Source organism: Lissotriton vulgaris, chromosome 11, assembly GCF_964263255.1.
Source record: "Lissotriton vulgaris chromosome 11, aLisVul1.2, whole genome shotgun sequence".
NCBI lineage: Eukaryota > Metazoa > Chordata > Amphibia > Caudata > Salamandridae > Lissotriton > Lissotriton vulgaris.
In genome coordinates, this window is record NC_141699.1 from 1,080,663,996 (window position 1) to 1,080,687,184 (window position 23,189).

The 23,189-nt window shown below is 42.5% G+C and overlaps 1 protein-coding gene across 1 annotated transcript in view; it reads left to right on the plus strand.

The window, feature by feature from the left end:
- LOC147684163 (prohibitin-2-like) overlaps positions 1 to 21,825 on the plus strand; it is a 57,635-nt gene extending 35,810 nt beyond the window's left edge. Inside the window, exons 6-9 of the mRNA XM_086942603.1 lie at positions 5,589 to 5,692; positions 8,430 to 8,507; positions 15,238 to 15,314; positions 20,456 to 21,825. Coding sequence (XP_086798729.1) covers positions 5,589 to 5,692; positions 8,430 to 8,507; positions 15,238 to 15,314; positions 20,456 to 20,495 — 299 coding nt within the window. The 3' untranslated portion in view covers positions 20,496 to 21,825. The remainder of the gene's footprint in view (positions 1 to 5,588; positions 5,693 to 8,429; positions 8,508 to 15,237; positions 15,315 to 20,455) is intronic.
- The last annotated feature ends 1,364 nt before the right edge of the window (positions 21,826 to 23,189 follow it).

Sequence of the window (23,189 nt, forward strand, 5' to 3'; positions counted from 1 at the left end):
TCTCTCTTTGTCTCTCAGGAAATGCTGTTAATTTTTCTCTAGGATTCTGCAGACTAAATTTAGAACTTGGTTTCTCATATACTTACTGCTTGGAATAAAACTTTACCCTAGACAGGACACATTCTAGACCTCAAGTTGCCAAACATTTGTACATTTTAAACATCCTAAGTCCAGTGCACAGTTATCAGCACTGCAATTTTTATACAGTGAGTAACTAACAAAAGATTTCTCAGCACTTGAGCTTCTGATATTCACTTGTTGAATTTTTCAGATAACCGCAAAACTGGAATGCTACATGTGTGTTCACCAGAATAACGTATTTATAGGATGTTGGTAACTGTCTTATCACCAACATTGGCTTCAAAATACACAGTAGTTTTGACAGAGGAGCCAGAGTGTAAAGAAGTGGAGGAATTTAATGCTGATCTATCCACTGTACAAATTGTAGAATATTTATCTGCTGTCGAGTTAACTAGATTTTATGTTGTATTTTAAGGTTTTGGGCCACCGTCATTTCATGATTGCTACGAACATTTGTGCTAATAATTTATGTTGGCTTGTTGTGGAATGGTTTTGGTTTCTGAATCTAGCTAAAAATTCTGAGGTCGGAGTGTAGGGTCTCCTTTGAATATATACAACATGTGATTTTCCATTTTTTTCCCCTTAATTGCTTTCTTTTCAGTTGGCTTTCAGGTGAGGTGTTCCAGGTCATGAACGTCCTTGATCCGTCTGGTCTTTGGCCCCCAATAACCAGTTTATTATCGTTGTTGCCACTAAATTGGCAGTGGTTTATTTCGTCTGTAATTGGCTTATATCTCTTGGCCAAGTTCCATGGGTATGAAGCACATTTTTGTCAAACTGGTCCATGTAAGATTCTTAGGGGTTTACAGTGTGCCTTTGTCTCACTAAGGAGAAAGCCAGTGGAGGGTTTTTCGGCGCTGCGTTGATGTGGTTGATCTATTATCAGTTTTGCCTGGCATGTTTATTCTCTACTGATTGCAATTTCAGTGTTGACTGCTTTGCTAAGGTTTGCATGGATTGGATGAGTTGATTGACTGGTTCTGAGGTGGCTATCAGTAGATAATATCAGGTTTCTTAAGGTTCTCCACTGACTGAGAATATCAAGTATGGCGTTCTAATGTGCTTTCTCGAGAACGATTATTACAGACTGGTAAGCGTCCCCGATGCTTTTCTGTTCCCTGTTAGTTCCACAAGGTCCCTTATGCTGAAGGTACCATTTGAGTAATCATTCCAGAAAAAAGGGATTTTTCTTTTCCCTTTGCAGTTCTGCTCCCCTGAATGGATAGCGACACAGCCATCTAGCACTATTCAGAGCCACTGCCTTGTACTTGTGGTTTAGTTCCTGTGCCTCTTGAAGTCTTTGCAGGTTGATGTTAGTCTGCTGGCCTTATTTACCCCATGGTCTGAGGTCACCTAGATACATTTATTAATCATCCTTTGCATTACTGGTGTTTTTTCTGACGAGGTGACCTGTGTTTGGTTTCAGAATCATATCTTTTGTCTTTCATGACATCTGATCTTGTTGGAAATGCTCGCTTGTGTAGGTGGCTTTGAAAGGACATTGAAATAAAATCCCTGACTCATCACTTCCTGCAAACGTCGCAACTTGATCTTAAAGTGCAAACCCTGCAATGCAAGCTGGTTCAGTGTGTGCCGTAATTGTGTTGCAGAGGTGAGGCATCCCAGGCTGTGATCTTTCAACCATGACCCGCACATTGTCCCCACTATTGTTTCACACCTGGCAAAGAATTGACAGATAAAACTCTCAGCCTTTTTTCTCAACAAAGTTAACGAGCACTGCGTTCGTTTACAGGATCAAGACATATTAGACGTGTTGGCCCTCAACAGGTTACCGGTAGCACCAGTACTCGTCTTATTCGTTTAAAGAAAACTTAACTACCAAGGCCAGCCCCTTAATGATGCTTCAGCAGCAAAGAGAATAGGGCTTTTACATTTTGTACAACATTTGGATAAAACATTATGGGCCCTTATTAGACTTTTCTGGGATGGCTGAGGGGTAATCATCGCCAGTTATTAAGTCTTCCCGATACTTTGTCAGTTGCCCCAAAAAAAAGAAAAACCCTCTACACAATGTGGCAAAATGGGCATCAGTCTGTTGCGATTTCCCCTATGCAAGGTCCAAGCTTTTTACAAGGGGATAACATAAGATCCTGTTTACGAGTGAGATTTAATATTGAATTCTGTAAATTTGTATTCTAAAGCCATCTAGCTTTAGCTTTTTCCAGACCTGATCATGGTGTACTCTCTGCCGCTGTTCCTCAGACCGCTACAGTAGGTTCAGCGACAATAGCCCAGTGCAAGAAATGCGGAGGGTGGAGAAGTGGCGATGTTTTAAGCATTGCTGCTCTGAAGCTGGTGCCAGAGCCTTTGAGCAAATGGGAAACCAGTTTCTCCAGAGGAGTGTACTCTGTTGAAAGCGGCTTCCTGCGTTCTAAGGTGAAGCACTGCCCACTCTGGTGGACCCCAGTTTACTGACTGATATGAAGCTGGCATCCACTGTGGCAGCTCGTTCAGTATCTGAGAGGGAACAGTATCACAGTGCACATAATTAAGTGCATCCTTATCTTTTGCACGTTTCCATCGTACTGTTGTCAGTACGTCTTTTCTACAGATCATTTTCCTTTAGTGCGCACATGAACATCTAATCCACAAAAGCCCTGTCTCAACATTTTTGACTTGCGCATATTTTGCCTCCTTGTAGGTTTTCTTTAGACTTCAGTTGTGTACTGCGGAGCAGCCCGCCTCCCCCTCCTAAAGCAGCCTGACCTGATTCCCAGAGGGTGAGCTCTCCCACTGGGACAGCTTCCTCTTTGAGAATCTGTTAATACCCTGTTTAAGGGGCCAGTCACTGAGTTTGTCAGTAACTTTTCAGTGATTTGCTAATGCAGTTGCAATCCATTGATCTATGCCATTGCAACTCAGCGGTCAGTGATGACTCCCCTTCTACGCCTTTGCACTAGGGAGGATGGGACACTGATTGCTCCAGCCCTTCAGTTGATTTGTGGCAGGCCTTAAAATGATGTAGGCTTTGACATGTAGCGAGTGAGTATTCATGAAGGTGGAGATATTTGCTTTTATTCCTTTAATCTTTTAATATGCGCAGTGCTGTTGCAGTTTCTCTTGTGTTGTCAGGGTGGCATCGAGAATGTTCGCAAGCACGGCCAGGAAGGCATGAATTGAATCTTGTACGGTCGCTCTGATGTTTGTCTCGTGTCAATGGGGTTTAAGCGTGTGTGAGTGATGATTGGTAGCAAACTGCTTATGTTAATACTTACTTGATTATGTCAAACATAAAGATGACCGCACCCTAAAACCAGGGGCATGTCTCTGTGGAAAAGAAAGAAAGAAAGGCTGTTAGTATATGTCTGTTTACTCCATGACCAAACCTTTTTTAACGCTTCCTCCTTTACTTCGATGACGCGATAGTAGGAGACTGAAAAAGGGGAGCTGACCTTCGCCCTCAGTGACAAACAGACATATTCAGTATCTCCTGTGCACCTTCTGCTCCTTTGATCTCCATCCCCAGTAGGATGAACATCAAAGAGCATCAAAAAATAATCTCCACAGCTGTATGTGGCTTTGGTGTGGTTGATGGACGCATCAATGACTAGGCTACCTGTTTCTTCGATTGAGGTGTTGCTACCTTCATTGTGGATAGACCTGAAGACGGTTTTATAGGGGGAGAACTTGAGCAATTAAGGAATAGTAGGTTTTAGGCTTTCTGGAGGGGGCAGGGCCAGTAGGGCTGTGGTTGACTACCAGCCTTCCTCAAAGATTTTGCCTTCTGTTAGTGTGTTTTATGCTCTAGCCTGTGCATTGCATATCGAGGGTGTGGGTGGTGGTGTATGCGACATGTTTCAGTGATAAATAATGCATCTACGTTGTAGGGATGATGTCTTCTATGCCATCGGTGTAGCGGCAGCAGATTGAGTGTTAATGAGCATACGGTGTAATGTTTCCTTCTACGCTACTGGCTTTTGTGTGGTGAGAAGGGAGATGTAAATTGGGTCGTTTCGGTTGGGGAGGGGGTTGGACCCATCTTTGCAGTTTATTTTTGTGTGTAGGAGTGAGTGAGTGGATGTGCACTGCTTGTGTTTGGGAATCAAGCTAATATTGTCATTTCACCGGATGCATTGAGGAGCGTGGGAGTCTTGGTCCTAAATTACTAAGTATTTCAGCTGGAATGGTAATACTTCTACTGCAGCCAGTTCATTCCAGTGGGTTGGTCCTAAATTAGGGGTGTGTAATTCAGCCCCCACATTTTTTGCTTGGGGTCTAGGACAACAAGTTTTCATGTTTATTTTGCACTTAGAACAAGTAAGCCCAAGCCCCTGCAGCACAAACCCTTTAGCTGCCAGTTCACAGTTCCACATTATGGTTCTGTGAAAGAGCATTGTCTGCAGTTAAGGTAAGATTTGTATATCTATGTTCATGCTTTACATGTGTCATTACTTGAAATCCTTTATTAGGGAGAGCGCTGTTAGGAAATGCTGTGAGCGTGATGTGCACTACTGTCACAAAGTGTACACTTTTGTAGAGTTGAACATCATGAGGCTACCTATAATGCTCCCAGAATACTCTGATTAGATGCAGTAGCTTGAAAACAAGACTGATGATTCTTTGCTAATAAAATGTACTCAAAACTTCAACTAAAATATATATATTTATTTTAATAAAAGCAAAAGGTGTTGGTTAACGCTAGATTTAAGAGCCCACTTCTTAAAGAATGTCACAGAAGTGCATCCATGGTGGTAAATGCCCTTGCATTCGTGCAGATTTGCGATTTTCATTAATTCAGAAGATTGTATCCGAGGACACGATTTTGAGCTGCATTTTATCTTGAGCAAATCCGCCTGTGTGCATTTGCTTATATAAAAAGGTCCTGAGCATTTGCAAGTTCACTTTTCCTACAACCCCTTTTTTCCTGCCCAGGAAAAAGTTTTACTTCTGCCCTTGTAAGAAGTAAATTTCCAGCCTTTCCCAGTGTGGGCAAAGATTAGAGACGAGTTGGTGAAAAACCTTAAACATGTAACCTTGTAGGTGTGGACAGACTCAAAAATGCATACCAACCTCAAAATACTCCTTCCCTCTACTTCCAACCCCAGTACACAGATTTTCGGCACAATGGGAAAACCATGAAATTGCTAGAATACAAACCCTGCTATAATCTTACTCCTGGCTTAACCCGAGAGGCTATTAGAGCTATGATATAATGAGAAGTCCTCCATAATTTGTCACCTCACTGTATCGCACCATTGGGACAAGTGGATTTTCTTTACAGGACAAGTACCTATATGAAGCATCCTGTTCCAAGGACATGAAAGTAGATATTTTATCAAATTCCTCTCCTCTGCCTATAATTTTGAACTATGTGCTAGTTAAATATGTGGCTTGTTTAGCAAACGTGAGGCAGCCATGTTTTATACTTGGGAGAATGGCATCAAAAAGTGCAGTTCGGAAGGCCCTGCGTTGTTTTGTGTAAAGCTTTGATGCTCGTGTAAAGAGTGTTAATGTACACATTGACCAGCATTATTGTTTGCTTACAGCTCACCAGGAAGCCCAGCGCGCCCAGTTCTACGTGGAAAAGGCAAAGCAGGAGCAGAGGCAGAAAATTATTCAGGCAGAAGGAGAAGCAGAATCTGCAAGAATGGTAAAAGGAGACCTGTTAAAATATACAGTACAAATCCAATTCTGACAGGACTTCCCAACAGCCCTCTCTGTGCGCGAGCGAGGAACCCATATGTAGACATTCAGACAAACGGATACGCTGAAGAAATCCCATCGCCACTATGCAATTATGCATCGGATAACATGTTTAGGTTTCGCCTGCATAGAGCTTGCGCTATGCTTGAGAAATCTATTGTTCTTAATGTAAACTTAAAAGGGACGTGCATCTCGCCTCCTCTTTCCTGGCTTCTCATTGGTTCCTGTGTGTGTCACTTACCTTTCCTCTATTTCTCTTGGCTGTCGCATATTTTCCTGCATTTATCAATGCTTGGTCCTTGTCTGCTTCTCTTATCAGTTTCCTGCAGCCAAAATACAGTTAACATCTGCTCTGGTGGAACTATATTTTCATAAAGTTTTGCCTTTTATTCTTGCAGCATATTTATATAATTATTGATCACCCAGAGAGACGAAGTGATTTGCATAGAATCACAGGATGCTGCACTGCACCGCCGCGACGAGAACTATCATCCCCAGGACTCAAGTCAGCAGCTCTGGCCAATGAGCCAAACCCTCTCCCCTCCTGTGTTATCTGTCAGGGAGCTCTTTCCTTCTACCAGACGATGATTGATGAAAACAGCTCTTTATTTGTTACATAGGCGAAACCAATGCGTTTATCAATGCTTGTTTCGTTTCCTAATAGCTTGAACTCCGGTTGACAAATCTTCACAAAGCTTTCCAAAAAAAGGTTCATCCACCTCTGCTCCATCCTGGAAAGCTTCTGGGGAGATCTGTGAAGTGGGGGCCTAGAAAAGGGTGGGGGTCCCAAAAAACACAATTTCCCCCTGCAATTTCCATAGTGAATTTTGGGAAGCCCTACCGCCAAAACAGATGAATGCAATTACATCAAATTTGGAAGAAAATTGGATCTGTACCCAGATAGCGTGCGTTTTGTAATTTAGTGTAACTGAAGTCCGTTGTTTTGGCGAAATGAAGGTTCAAACTGAATAGATACACTAACCGTTTGGTTGAAATTCTGAAAATGTAAGCTGTCTGATTGGCTGACTTGGCTTTTTGGGAATGAGAATTCGGATTGGCTGACCTCAGCATGAACAGAAATGTTGCAACGACCATTACTGGCCGTATGTGGGGGTCCTAGAGGGACCAGGAAAAGGAATTACACAATCAATGGGGTGCGTGTCTGAGGGGTTGGCCGCCTAAACCTACTCCGCGCATGGCTGAAGGCTGTGCGCCGCAGGGGGTTGGCGTCCAATGGGGTAAGGTGAATACACACGGCCTGGCTGCAGGCATCATGAGGTTGGCTGCCCATGGCGGATTGGGTATGATAATAAGATCTCACTTTGCGTTAAAAAACATAGAAGTTCACTGAAAAAAACAAAGGTGAAATTGCTGTTATAAATAGGTTTGCTATTCTTAAATAAAATTTAAAGACTCAGGAATTCACTAAAAAACACCCAAAGGTTAAAGCAACGTTCTAATTTTGGTGAAAATGTCTGTTGAAATGTGACATTTTAAACAACAGAAATGTTGAAATTTACCAGTTACAGTTTACTGAGCGAACTAGAATTTGGAATTCCACCATGCTCTGCCTATTACCTGTCAGATTGCATCACTCCTGACCCGTTCAGTGACATCATTGACAACATCACGGATAATGTCTAAAATGACGTAATTGATGACAACATTGGGCCTGGACAAGACAACTTGTGCATATGGGGCTAAGAGTCCACAAATCTCAAACGTCTTTCCCTCTCTTTACGTTTTTAAAACCCCGGAGCTCTACACTGAATCTTACTCCCATTCGCCTTTCACACCAGCAAATTATGCATCCAGTTCTCACCTTCCTGGTTTAAAAAGATCAAACCCCTCAACGCTCCAGGGGAGGACTGGACCCACATTCTATCAATATCTTGCTTGGATATTGGCAGCGCTATACAAGGAGGTCTTCCTCAGTTCGCTTGTGTTACTAAGGCGGTTGTTGTCCATTAAAGAGCCAGGATCCTTCCTTTGATAAGTAGATAATGCCCTAGTCTTTAGTGATCTATACATGCTACCTCATGTGTAAACCCATTCACCTAAATAAATCGCCTTACTAGTACAACCTACTATGCATCTCGGTCAGACCAAGCAGCGTCCGGAGCAAGGACTCTTTATACTAGAGTTGCCCGGATTCTAAGCGAGAAGGTGCTTCTCGACACTTGGTCCTGACTTATGAATGATTATCCTATGATGCTAAAGGGAAAGTTAATTACCTGTAATAATATGTCTCCATCATGGTGTAGCCTGCCCATCAGACTCAACTTGGGATAAAGGCCTAATCTATTTATGCTTAGTTTTGGTTTCAATGAGACACTATCAATATTCATTCTGCAGCCTCTTCGGCATCTCTTTAGAAAAATAGAAAGATGTTGGCAGTTTTCTATTTTTTATGCACTTTCAGTGGGCTGTGGAATATCCCTTGATTCACAGGAATGATCACTATGGTGCGGTGGAAAATATTATGACAGGCAAGTAATGTTCCAGTTTGTGATCTTGTAAAAGAAAATTCTCTGCTACTTCCTTTGTTCACTTAACGTACTGGAGCGCTGTTCCCTTCCTCAGAATGATGCATCGAGAATGGTTGAGTTGTTCCTCTTTATTTGTACGTGTAATCTCCTCCTCTTTTGTGCCCTGTTCTTCACACACGCTCATTTCATTTCCAGATTGGGAAAGCAATAAGTACAAATCCAGGTTACCTCAAGCTGAGGAGGATCCGAGCTGCGCAGAACATTGCAAAGACGGTAAGACCACTTGAGTCTTTGTTTTGATTAACCAAGTTCCTTTGTTTGAATTGGCTTTGCTCATTTGTTTTGGAAGACCTAGCCACTATCGTATGTCTGTATTCTGTTGGGGGAGCAACATAATACATATTTAAAATATAAAACACTCCAACCCCAAGGGTTGAATTGAAGAGCAACTTGGGCCATGAGCCTTTCATCTCCTAGCGTCTGAAATTTGAACTCCAACTTATCCCTGTAATTGATCCAAAAACCAAGTGATGCACATTTAGTGGCCTCAGCCTGCTTCCTGTTTGGTGTATTTAATCTTATCATATGTAAGACACCAGCTTACTGTTAACAATGTAGGGGAGATCCCTGGGTGCTGGTTGGTGAAGTAGATGTCTTATTGTTCTGCTTTTCCTGTGCAGTAAGTTGATGGGTGTAACCTTAGTTGTTCTTTGGGAACATTTGTGTGATCAGGTGGAGCGTACTTGGCACATCCACGTTTGTTTGTAGGATGAGAATGAGGCGCTCTGATCAAGAGATGAGCCGTATTACGGTTCAAAAGCTTGGCTTGCGGCAAGGAGTATTGTGGCTAAGACAACCTGTTACTTATTCTGCATTGTGGTTTGTTGATTGAGTGTGTTTTATGCTCTTTGAATGATTTTTAACTAAATCGAATAAAGATTCTTTGACTGACTGAGTAGATATCTCATGACATTTTGTTACCGCTTTTTCGAGGTAGAAGGTAAGATATTTAACTTTTTCCGCAGTTTACATTTTTCTCATTCTGTCAGAATATCTAGCAGTGATACCTACAGTACATTGTGTGTTTGTGGCATAGGTAGCTGTAGATGCACATGCCGTGCTAACTCCTGCCACCTAGTGTTGGACTCAGACTTGTGTACATTGTTTTTCTTCAAAGAAGTCTTTCGTGACACAAGCTATGGTGACTCTACCCATTGCTGGTAATGCACATGGGCATCGGCTCTATTATTCGATTGCTTTTTCTCCGCCTTTGGACTCAGACATGTCCTACCCAGCTCCTGGTTGATGCTGCATGGTGTTGGTGCTGGGCCCATTTGGATCCATCAGTCTCTTCGGATTAAAGCGTCGCGCACCCTTCCCTTGACGATGAGTCCTTCCGAGGCTCCGCACAGGGTTTCGTCCCTCTGGGGCTCCATCAGCTCTTCAACATTAGACAAATGTCCATCCGTAATGGGAAATACTCTATTCCGATACTGCCAAGTGCCAAGCCAAATAACAACAGACCTCCATCAGGTGTGCAACCTCCGTCTGTTTCCCAGACCACCAGTAGGCTTCCTGTTAAGTGCAGTCCTGCCAAGTACCACGCATCAGGCATTAGACTACCGCATTTCAGTTTGCTAATCTGCATTACGCACTAAAATGCATTGTCCCGCATATGTGTTTTGTCTCAGCTGTCACTCTGTGCCAAGGCTGCTGGCAGCGCACCACACTTGGTGTGCAATGTGCGTGCTGTGCTCCTGCAGGTGTTTGGCTCTGGCACTGTGAGCAAAGGCAGTGTTGGCAGGCGCAGGCTCACTTTCACAGTGACAACTGAACTGCAGTACTTACTAGTACGTATCATGGATTCATATGTGATCAGATTTCCCGGGGCGCGGATGACAGCCTGCAGCCTAACGAAATGATCCCATCCAAGGGAGTGTCCAATGAGCAGTCAGGTGGTTGTTGTTACTTTGGGCTGGCTGGTTTATGGGCGGCGCAGCCGCAAATTCACTGATCATGGTGTTGCTCGTACTGCTGCTGCAGGCAGCTCGCACGTGCCCGGGGCCGCTGACCACACTGTAGCTCAGCTTATTTTACCCCTGCCTAATTCAGCCCGGGCCGACTGACTCCAGAGGGAGGAGACTCGACTGGGACTGGGATTGCAGTGCCGAGCTACCGCCAGGACAGTCTCACTAGATGGCCCCATCCGGGAACTCACAGGAGTCCGATCATGATCTGTGGAGGCTGCGGCCAGGCGGCAATTGGAAACCCAAATTGCTGTGGCTTGTCGCCTCGCCTGAGCTCTGCCTGCCTGCCGCAGCCAGCCCTTGCAGACCAGAGTCGCTGCCTGTGAGCAACACCTCGGACTGACTCAGGACTCGTCTGGGGCCACGGCCCAAGTAAGTACCAGCCAGACAGCGGGTGTTAAATTATAGACAGTGAATCCCTTGTCTTCATTGCTTCATTTTGCTCGCGAGTAAGTGGCGTCCATGCTCGTTGAAATGTCACTCATAATAACCTGAAAGCTTGGCAGCTATGTCAGCATACCTTACCTTCAGGAACAAAAAGACCCTCCGATACCACCGTGCCTAACTCATCCACTCCACTTCAATTGCGCACCAACAAGCTGGTCTGCTGGTGGTGTTGGGGGTGAGGTGTAGAGGAAAGCAAAGGAGAAGGAGGAGAATGGTGAGGTTGAAGGAGGCAGGGCAGAGAAGGCCATAGCGAAGTCCCTTGGTAAATTTCCTCTTGGGAGGAACAGGGTACTTAGCCTTGAGAGTAGGCTGAGCTAGGATTTTCTCGGTCTCAGGGTGGATGAGGATGCTTTGTTGCCTGGTGTAGATCTTCTCTTGTAGGTGTTTAAGAATGTGCTGCTCTTGTTCCTCTGAGGCGGTGGAAGACGCGGTCCTGGGTGCTGGTCATTTTGGTGCTGACAAGGGCCATTGACCTGCCAGTACTAAGTTAGTTTTCACCTCTGAATGTCTTGACTTTAAAGCTGGCTTTGAGGGTGCTTTCGACACAGGAGTCCATGAGGTTGTCAAAGCCAAAAGACTGGTCTTCGCCGAGGACTTGGCGCCAAGAGCTGGGGTCCCTGGTCATCAGGGTCTTCACATCAACCACCTGTAGTTGCTAGCCTTCCAGGTAGCACTAAAGCTAGTCCTAAAATCTCCCTAATATCCAATACAAAGTAGCACTCATTCATACCGACAACTCAACTGGCATGTTCTACCCTCCAGAAACTGGGCAGAACACACTGCAGTTGTCTCACTGGCCCAGGGAATTTGGCGGTGGCCAATCCATCGCAGAGGTGGTCTGCTCTAAGAATACATACTGGCTGTGGACAATGGCTTTGCAGATTTCCTCAGTAGGATGCAGGAGCAAGTCCACAAGTGTAAACTCCACCCCCAAGTTGTACTCCTATATTTCTTCTGTTTGGTGTTCCCCCCTCATATACCTCTGCCGCCTCCAAAAACACAAAACACCCAAACGTCGCCTCCAGGATCCCACCAGGGCCAATGCATCACGCATGAACTGGTCAGGAATATTTCCCTACTCTTTTCTGCCTCTCCCACTTCCTCCATTTGTGGTTTGAAAGCTTCATCAGACGTCCCACACTCACCTTAGTAGCCGCTACCTGGGCAAACAGCTCTGGTTCACCACTCACCTCGACTTCCCATTGGAAGCTGCCCAACGGAGCGGTTCTTCCCTCTTTCAAAATCAGGGTTCACTCAGACACCCTGACCCCCATACAACTTGATCTTGTGATTTGGCTCCTGAAGTGCTAGAGCTTGGGTACCTTAATTTACCTTCAGAGCATATGGCCATCCTTAAAGAGGCACACAAGCCTACCACCAGACCCTGCCATGCAGCCGAATGGAAACTGTTTGTGCGCTACTGTCTCCCTAGACGTATTGACCCTCTCAAATCAGCAGTTCAAGACATTCTCTGCAATCTGCTTCATTTGCGGAAGTCAGACCTTGCTGAGACTTCTGTCTGACTTATCACTTAGCTGCTGTCGCGGCTTACCTTGAAAACAGAGAACACACTTCACTTTTCAGGGTCCCTGTTATCAAGGCCTTCTAGGTGGAGTCACCATACCTCGTGACTTAAAGACTTCATCTATGCACACCACTCCCAGGGTGTCGTATTTTGCATCAAGCCTCGTACTCTCTTGTTAAATGTGCAGGAGGGTGGTCTGGAATTACAACAAAAGAGACCTTGAACCCAAACCTAAACAAGGACAGGATGTTGGCTTTCCATTCTGAGGTCAGCACTATACTGAGGCTTCTAAACAAGCTCTCATCGTATTTATGGGCCTGGCAGACTGAGTTGCCAGTCACCTCCCAACAGATATCAAACTGAGGAGATGCACATACCCCTCAGGAGTATCCCCTTCTTTGGGTGGGGGGTGTAATAGACTGAAATTGGCAGCCTCCAGAACACTGCAAACATTGCAGGTGTGAATTAGTCAGTCTACCAAACATAGCAGCAGCTGAAGACATGAAAGCACCAGAAATGCCTTCCATCTGAACCCAGGCAGCATTGGGACGCCACTTCCATTTTCACAGAACCTAAGAGGGATGCTGCAAAAATGTTAATTGCTTCCAAAGGACGTCACTTCTACAGAAGGAAGCTCTATCCCTTATCCAAGCGTGGCGCATGGGGTATAGAGGCTGATCCAAAGTCTACTCTTTCCCATGAGGGTCTACTGAAAGATCCCGCTAATACCAAAAACTGATTGCATGTGTTCAGATATGTTAGAGCTGAAACAATGAGAGGCTATTTAAACATTGCAGAGCAGATTCCAGACTCTCCTATATAAGGAGGCATTTTTATCTGCACTTTAGCTTTTCAACATGTCTCTGTCCATATTGCTATGACGAAAAGGCGCCCGGATTCCAAGGTGGTCTGTTTGGTGTGCTTTCTTTAAGCCTCTAGGTTGCCATATGGAATTCACAAAGGCCTTAAAAGTACTAACCGCTCAGGCTAACACACTCTAAATACATATCCATCTGTTGCAGACCAAAACGTCTTCTGCTGCGGAGGCCTTGTAAGAAAAAAGATGTATAAATCTACTGTTGCACAGGTAATACTCCACTTTCAACAGGTTAAAACATCTCAAAAGAATAGAAATGAATCCATACCAATGGTTTGCTCCACAAATGACCAGACTTTAGCAATTAAATATATTTTGGAGTGAGTCTGGAATGTGTAAAATGCCTCTGCAGCCTGACTTTACAGTCTGAGGTGAATGTGAGAGAGCAGTTGTAGTTCCAGCATCATCACCTGTATTGGTGGTTGTCCTACTGTTGGTCTGATCTTACACGTGCACCTCCATTTAAGGATCACCTGTTCTGTTTTACTTCTCTTTAATTTATTTTTGCATGTTGACAGTTTGTGCATCTTTCTCATGGTATCCTATCCACAATGTCAGAGCTACCTGCTTTGCATTAGCCCTACTGCAATATTGGTTATTTATTGCAATCCCTGAAGTGTAAATATTAAATTGGTGGCATCCATCATGATCTTCTGCAATACTGGGCTGGTAGGCATGAGTGTTTATTAACCCTTTCGATGCTGATGACGAGCTCAGCTCGTCATCACCCACGGGTGTCGTGTGCTGAAGACGAGCTGAGCTCGTCATGGTGCCACTAAAATGGCATTTTCCAGCACAGGGGGGGGAAATGACCAGCATCCATGTGGTTAAGATGCATTTGGGTTGCTTTAGAATTTTGAGATTGTTTTATGGGCAGGCAATCCCACGGTTTCTTTGTAACTTGTTTGGGGGGGCCATTTCAGTTCTTGTAGAATTTGGGTGGTATGGTTTAATCTTATTACACTGATTATAAAGAGGGCTGCAGAGTTGAGGGCTGCTCTTAAGGGAGTAAGTTGAGGTTTTGGGCTAAGTGACAGAAGGGAAAATTTGGGTCCAGCATAAAAGGGATTAAGGTGTGAACCATTGTTTTGAATTCATCTGAAAGGAAGAAAGACCTCCTTCCCCTAATGAGTTTAATTTGGTAATGTGCATTTCTGTGTACTCGTGGCCAGTAGATTCAAGACTTTGTTTTGCATGAAGGCCAAGTATTTAGCACTATTAATGATGGTAGGTTTGGAATTTGATGCGAGTGAGGCTTCAAGCCACCACATTGTGGAGGAGAGAGGAGAAGGAACTTAGTCTTCGGGGGATTGTTTTTCGGCCGGGGTAAGTATCTTCTAGATTGAAAGACTTTTAGATTGTTCTGTAGGTTGACTGTAGAAGTACATTTGAGTGTCATCTGCGTGGTGTCTCAGTAGTCATCCTAGTGGTTTCAGGTACAGATTGAATAGCTTTGGGGAAAGTAGTTACCCTTGATGGACGCTTAAGGTAAGGGGGAGGAACTTGAAAGGAGGTCTGCCAGTTTTATTTGTTCGGGGTGATTGGTTTGATAGGGGCCAAACCTCTCAAGACAACCTGCTTAGTCTTATCGGGAGTGCCAGGATTTTTAAGAGAGTTGCATGGCTGAACGATCAAATGCCGCTGAAATGTCGAGGAGAAGAAGTAGGCAAAGAGGCTCCATTTCATGTAGGTATTACGAGGCATAGAACTAAAGGAATCGTTCAGAAAGATTGCTGAAGAGGGTGTTTTAACAGAGGAGAAAGGGTGGAGGTAAGGGCAGAATACCCATATGTACTACCATAAAGGGTTATTTCGCTGTTTATCCACATATTACCGTCAATATTACAGGCAATCTTAAAGTCCATATACTTCTGGATGAAACTCATGTTGACATTTGGAATATCGAAATGGGCTGTAGGCAGTGCATCTTCATCTGAAGACCGAGTCAACATCTTTAATTTAATACAAATCTTGGGCTGGGCTACCTTGGCTTGTAATGAACGACAGGTACTACTAATGCCTTCATAGAATGATAGTCAAGGAGTGTTGGGCTATTCCTGATCTGTGTCTGCTCCCGCGCCATGTGCATGAACAGATGTAGCTTCATTTCTCATTCTCTCTCTACAGCTTGCAACCTCGCAGAACAAAGTGTACTTGAACGCGGACAGCCTCGTGATGAACCTGCAGGAGTTGGCCTTTGACAAGTAAGAACTGATGAAAGCAGGGATAATGCAGCATTTGCAATGGAATCACACCTGTCTGATCAATATGGTTAAAGCTATTGGCTCTTTATATCTAGTATTACAATGTTCTTACTTCAGGGTATCTTCTGTTTGAGGTACAAACCAGGTGCGATTGATGGTGATGTCCACAAACCAGGAACATTTAATAGTGTCAAATAATGTGCTTGATAGACAGGAAAATGTGAAAACCAAGGTTTTGTCTTTACGAACGTGCATTGCTGAGTGCGGAACCACTGAAGCCATCATTAGTCAGACTGGACACAGAGTTCGAATATATTTTTCTGCAAAGCTTTAATCATTGTAAAAAAAATACCTATATTGTCGCTTGGTCAGAAGATGTAATATTCTGTCTCCAGTCTAACACACCTAGGGGAAAGTGAATACATTGGTTAGTCAGATTTACTATTCTCCCTCTAGTGCAACTGATATTAGGAAAAGTGCGTACACGGGGGGAGGAGGAGTGTCCAATTTGGGATTCTAGTTTCATTCTAGCAAATGCTATGGGGCAGATGTACTAATCTTACTCAATTTCAACAAACATTGGGGAGGTGCATACATTTTTCTTTTTTTTGTTAGTTTTTGCAGAGTTTTATATAGCGCTAACGTGACCCGAATCGAGTATCCGAGCGCTTTACATAGCACCAGCTACGTTACATGAGGACACACATTCATTTTGGTTCGGCACGGGGAGATAAAGTGATTTGCCCAGAATCACAGGATGTTCAGCGTTATTGCCGAGACTCAAACCCAGTTCCCCAGATTCGAGGCCGGCCGACCGCCCTAGCCGTTAGGCCAACAACTCACAGTACATTGGGTGTGAAGAGCCAATGTACTGTTCTGACTCCAGTCTAACAAACATTGCTTAAAGTGTATACATACATTTTCACAGTGTGCACGATTATTGAAAAAATCTCAATAAAAATTTTGAGAAAACCTAAACAGCCGTTCAATGTCAAATTTGAAAAATTCATTAAAAATTGAAAATGTACACATACATAGACATTAAAAATCTAACTATTATGTAAATCATTTTCAAAGTAACATTAATCCACAAACTTTCCTATCCCGCATTTAAACACACAAAAAGCTATAAAATCTTCTATAATGAAAATCCTTTTAGTAAAAAGATATACAATATTTAAACACATTTTACATATAAATTAAATCTAATCATATTTTTTAAGATACTGCCCACCTATTCCCTCCATAAATCCACAAGCTTTAAGAAAATGTATGAAATAATTGTTTTTGAAATTCAATGTGCTATCACATAATTCAATTAAAATTATATTTATTTTTTTAAGTTCAACTTAGAAATAATTGTTACCTTTATTGATGAATGAATATAAATCAATGAATACCTTAGTTCAAAGGCTACCGACCCCATCCCCCAGTATTTCCTGCGTACCCAAAATAAAAATAAATATTTGTAAAATTATATTACAAATCAATCAATAATGGTGTCTAACATTAGAAATAAAATGTTTTATTTATAATTCACTTGCACTTAACACTACCTCCACCACCTCAGACCCATTAAATAAAATAAGTTTCAAATAAAAATGCCAAGTGTTACAATTTAAAATTCAGACTTACAAATTACAATTATATTTGCATAATTACTACGCTACTCTATATTATTTACATTACTACACAATCCTGCAATAAACACTACAACTCCAAATTAACATTTATTACATAATTTCAAGTTTTAAACATGTAACCAAATAACAAACATAAATGTAATATTAAACATGTTAATCAGCTAACATTTATGTATGATTTGAAAAAGAAATACTCCTACCCTACAATCGCCCAATAAACCAAACCCCTTGTAAAACAAATTATATATCACTCTGTATACTTTATAAAAATAATTAAAACTACATAGCACAATAACATAAATGATTACATAAAAACTGCAATAGAGTAAAACAATAAATTTTTTATAGTAAGTAATTTTTTTTAACTGTTTCATGATTGTAAAAAAATGTGTATACTTACCTTCAATATTTTTGTCATTGATATTTTAGTATTCCTAATATTTTGACCACAATACTATCGTCGGATGATATTTTAGAGTTTATATTTAGGTGGACAACTATGCCTTCTTGCTAATGGACTTCAAGAAGGAAGATTATTAGTTAATAGTAAACATGGTAAAGAAGATGCAGAGCACAAACGCTTGCTTTCTAAAGACCTTCTCAACTCTGTTTCCACAACCATAAACAACGATTTCGCCATTGGGTAGTGGTCGCATCTTAGTTCCTTTGACCGCAAGATGCGGCCCAGAAGAAAGCAATCCGTGTTCTTACAACACTTGTATAAAACGAATATGCCTCTCTCTGCCCATGCGTTATGGGTTTCAGTTTTCACACTTGTTAAAGGTTTGTTAACTGATTTGCTTAAAAGCACAAGAGTCCGAAACACACGTCTGCATGTAGTGGCACTTGAGAAGAACTGAAATAAATGAAATACAAGAGGTGTGTGACTGAAATGTTACATGTTGATAATTCACTTTCCGCACAATACACTTTTAGCCACCTTCGCTCAAGAGGTCCATCCACAGAAAAGTTTGGGAAGAAAAGAAATGCAAATTATGGGGAAATTAAATGGAATGTCGCATGTCTGCCTCTGTAAGACATCAGAGTTATGCTCCATTAGCCTGTTATGAATTGTGTTGATGCCCTGCACACTGGCATGGTCTTAGTTACACAGACACAGGTGGTACACCCGACAAATGGGTGTTCATTAGCCTAGAATATTGAGTTCCAGATCCTGTTCATCACACACCACTTCAAATATAATGCATATATTGTCTCACTATGCAGCAGATGGCAAACACTCATCATGTACTATGGTAAAAAAGAGTGTGTCAGGAAAGTGTTACGGAAATACCATGAATTGCTAATACTGTGATTTAAGCTCCAAAGACCGTATTACAGAACATGCCCCGGGGGCGCAACAAGGGTTTGGGTGCCCCCGGGGCACTTTGGGATTACATAAGGGGCAGCAGACACTTGTGCTCCCATTCTGTAATACTGAAAGCGCTGACTCCCTTGTTGCACCAGTGATTTCTCAAGAGGGCATTCCCTCATTTTCATGGGGGTGTGTCTACATGTAAATACGTGAATCCCTTTGCCTCTGAGCCCGCACCGTATTATAGATGCAGGTGCAGAGGCAAAGAACCTGTCAGGTGGCGCACTGACAGTGCACCCCCCGATGGCAGCCCTCTGAAGGGGGTCAGATGGACCCCCGAGTCATTCTCTTGCAGGCGGGTGCAGGCCCTCGCTGCAGCCGCCTGCAATGGGATCTCAAATCCCTCTGCAAAGTGCAGGGGGGGGGTGCTGCCTGCACAGAGAAACACAGAGCAACTTTTAAACGGCTGCTCCGTTTTTCTCTTGGTTGTGCTGCCCCCTGGGCTGTGCAAGTTTATGGCTACCCTGAGGGCAGCGCTTTTTACATGATCGGGTGCACTCTTCCCGTTTGCTCCTAAGGTGCGCAAACAGGAATAGTATACATTATCTATATTAGGGCTGCAGGTGGGTTATAACTCAAAGTCCCTAAGCTTGCCCTATTCTAGAAAGTCACTTTGGTCACTCGAAGCTGCCAGTGAAGATGAATCCAGTGTGTAAATGCTAATTTAGGAGTAAAGCTGCTACGAGGATTCCGTCCTGACCAGGTTTGGTCTCTCAGAACTGTGACTGCCAGCCCCCAGCGTGGGATCCCAGTGGCAGCTGTGTGGCTTCATTTGAGGTTTTGTTTAATTGCCTCCTCTATCTCCATATTGTCAACTTACCTATTGTTGACACCTGCCTGGTTCTTCCTGCTGTGAGGCAAAACTTGTTTTTACTAGCCGTATGTGTTCCAAAGTTTAAATGCTTCAAGCTGCTTAATATTGCTACATGTACTCCGTTATGGCAAGGCATAAAGGCAGTTCTAAAACGATGTGAGTTTAAATTCCCATAAATGTTGTCAGGATAAAGCCAGAAGAAGGCCAAGCATTGAGAATATTCTTAATTCCCTTCAAGAGATTTTGTGTCGGACACCTGTAGGTAGCACCATTAGGGCACCCACATTGTGTGTGAAAATGTTTAAGGACGGGTCATCTGCTGCAAGTGGGTGACTTTTTAAAAGATGGTATGCTTCTGTTCATTGACGTTCTCCGTCAGACACTCTTGAATATTTGATATTGCTCACATTACGCTTAGCCTACCACCTTGAAGTGATTCTGAAAGACTCCAAGCACTTGATTCAGGTACCCCGAGAAACCTCTCGATCTAGCCGTGGACGTTTGTTCCTGTTCACTCCCAATCCCAATATGCGTCTCCACTCCATCTTTCTGTACAGGCACTTTAGGCCTCTAATATTGTGTAACTTTAAATTTCTAAAAAAATGTGCTTAATCTGCAATGGGTGATTAACACCATGTAAAGAGGGTGAAACTATGATGAGTATGTCCTTAGGAAGGAGTTACTTAACCTTATAACAGTATTTTTAACCAAGAAAAGTACACTCTGTATATCTGCTCGACTCTCCGCCCTTTGCTTATGCTCAGACATGGTCTCGGTGCAAAAAGCCTTAAAGCGAGGTCTGGCACATTTTCTTTACACCTTTTTTGGAGCCTGCTGCCGAACCACCGGAAGGCAATTGATGAAGTCTTATAATCATGAGTAATTATATATTAATGTGCTCTGTACAGTTCACACATCCTTGCATTTTCTCTCTGCCTTTGCCCATCAGTCTGTAGACCAGGCTTTACCAATTTGTTATAAGTTTTTGAGGGACATTATTGTTTTGGTTAAAATATTTTACAGGCTTCATGTTTCTCATACTGTAATAATGTTCTGCTTCATACTCAGGGCAGCTCCAGGTACAAGTACCTGAATTCTGGAATACCGTTGCACATCCTTCTAATCAGCTTGTGTTTTTTTTTATTCCTGGGACACCTCCTTTCGTTTACGTACTGCTTTACAGATGTGCTTATTTAACCCATTTACTACTCTTACCACTCCCTGATAGTGGGCGCGTCGATAATGGCAAGTACGGTGAGTTTCTGTTCTAGAATAGTCTGTAATAGTTCTTTTTTTGTTTCATTTCCAGGGATATGAATTATGTTTCCCTCACGCATCAGAAGAAGTAACCTGATATGTGCTGGAAGTTTGATTATGGACTATGAAAGAATGCCTCCCCCTACTGCTCCACTATCCCAAGTCCCATCTCTTAACTCAACCTGAGGAGATCTGAGGCACCGATGACGCCTGTCCTCTACGAAGCAGGATATTACACCAGTAGCTGCTCTGCTACAAGTTGAAAAGCGTAGGCACACCCGGTCTTGAATTTATTTTTTAAAAGGGCTCTTGACCGTGTGGAGGGGGAAAGAAGAGTTTAGAAGTAAACTTGGATATTACAGTGACTATAAAGCTATCTGCAACTTTTGCTAATTAAATCTTTACCAAGCTGATGTAAGAGATGTCAAGAATTTCTTGTAGTGGGTTAACGCAATTCGTAATTTTGTTGATTGTTACTTTGTTAACGATTCTCGAGCGCATAGATATTTTTTACTCACTGCCAATTCTGCATGGTCTTTCTTCATGAGCTACAGTATTCTGTCTTTGGTGCAGACATTCAGGACTTCTGCTTGTTTTTCTAGGGCCTTTGTAGAAAGTGACTATGTGCATCGTAGTCACCGGAGCACCATGTTTCCCCGGCTTTGGCTGTCAGCTCATGCATTGTACGAGTCTTGGTGCACTTGAGCTGGACTAAAGTATTAGATTGAAATGGTTTATAGAAAGAAAGGAGGAGATGGGAAAGATGGTGTCTCCGCATCATGCACTCACTTTTGCATAACTTTACATTGAGTTCTGTTCTTTCCTGTACGGAGTAGCAGGCCGTACTCTTGAGTATTTAAAAGGGTGTGTACATTCCTATGGGGCATGCAGTTTAAAATATCTGTGAGGCTTCATATAATCCAATCAAAGAGATTGGGTTCATTTATAACTGGTGGAGCTCAAAGTTGTACAGGATTTGAAGGAAAATAGACTTCAATTGAGTTTAGATGCAGCAAACTGAGAAGCCTTTATGGGTGTGAGTTTCTCAAGTATACCAAGAGAGGGGCATGAAGTGAATTCACACTTATATGCTGACATTAGACCAAATGTGATTCATACTCTGAGATTTGGAAGGGCAACATGATGTAGTCCATTGTTTTCCTTCCAGATGTCAGGATGCCATGACACAAGTCATGTATGTTGTGGTGTTTCAAGCTGGTTTTCCTTAGTCCAAATGATCCAAAACACACCTGCTCATGTGATACTGGTGCTCTTCACTTTTTTTTTTAGATTAAATCCATACAGAGTTAAAGTAGAGCTGTTTCTGAATTTGTGGCTTATAACTAATCATTCTCATTCATTTCAACAGTTGTCATTTTTTTGCGAAGGTACCAGACATTAAAAAGAAAAACATTTCCATGATTCCTTTTGTTTGTGTCCAATTTTTAGGGTTATGCACAGATGCCGACTAAACTCGACAGTCCAGATTTGATACCTATGCTTGCCTTTTCCCAGTGGGTTTTCTATGTTGGCTCCTCTTTTCTAGGCCTACCCACAGTCTGCCTTTACTATCTTTATGGCAGTGGTGCATGTTTATCCGCATACGTCAAGGTATTTATATGTTACCGAAACTAAGGCAGATTTTGAAGGAAGTGTACATGTGTTATATTCTCTATAGTCAATCTAGAGTCGTAAGTACCAATATCTTTAACTATAGTTTTTAATTTTCAAGATTGTCGTGCACACTTAAGCTCTATAATGTATCCATTTCACCACTATGAGAGCTGTTCATGAAGACATATATCCATTGTGGCTCTATTTACATGGGTGTCTCTTGATCAGAACAGTAATTCCATATAACCTATTACTTGGTGTTTATCGGTTAACACTGAATAAGTACCGTCATTCGGGGAATATGTAGTGGCTGAAACTATACTTCTCCAGATACCATTTAGAGAATAGACGTTGGTTAAAGATGTATGTTATAATAATAATTTGGAGTTCAATAAGGACTGTATGGAACATAACAGAGGAGTACAAGCTTTAAAAAATAATTTTTATTGAGAATATATTAAAATACCTTCGAGGGAATTAGTCTGTGCAGAAAGCACTTGAGCGGGCTCTCGAAAAACGTGGTCTCCTAAATATAACCCGCCTTGTTTTCTTAAAGCGTTTCACTTTATTTAATCCCCACACAAATAATCCATTCTATTTGCAGCAACAGAAATGCGCATAATGGAAAATGTACTTTTTTTAAAATTGAAAAATACGTGTTTTGCCATAGTTGCACATCACTCAACATTAAAAACAAAATATAATCTGTTTGAAGAGTCTTAGAGCTTGGAAGCCATCGCTAAATACCTACCTGCCAGTTTTTAAAATTTGCCTCACCAAGCCCATCGGAGCAGCAAAGATCTTCCAGCAGGTGCATCCATTTTACTTTCACAGGTTACTCCACCCCCTACTCCTTCTGCCCCCACTTTATTACTTCATGTAATTTCTTTTCCACTGTAACCACTTTTCGATACTTAATGTTTATACTTGTATATACTCATTTTTGTGGTCTAAACTAGATGAAACATTTATTTTAGGTAGCTTCGCCGGTTGACATGGTTGAGGGCCTGTTTGTGGTTGTGCTAGGATTCTGTACAATACCAACCTAAGCCAATTCTAGAGCCTGCAGGTGGCACAAATACATTTTCCTTTGAGAATGGATCTGGCACTTAATGTTGGCACTTCCTTTGCTTCCTGTGTGTCTGTCCTCTACCCAAGAGAGACTGAAATGA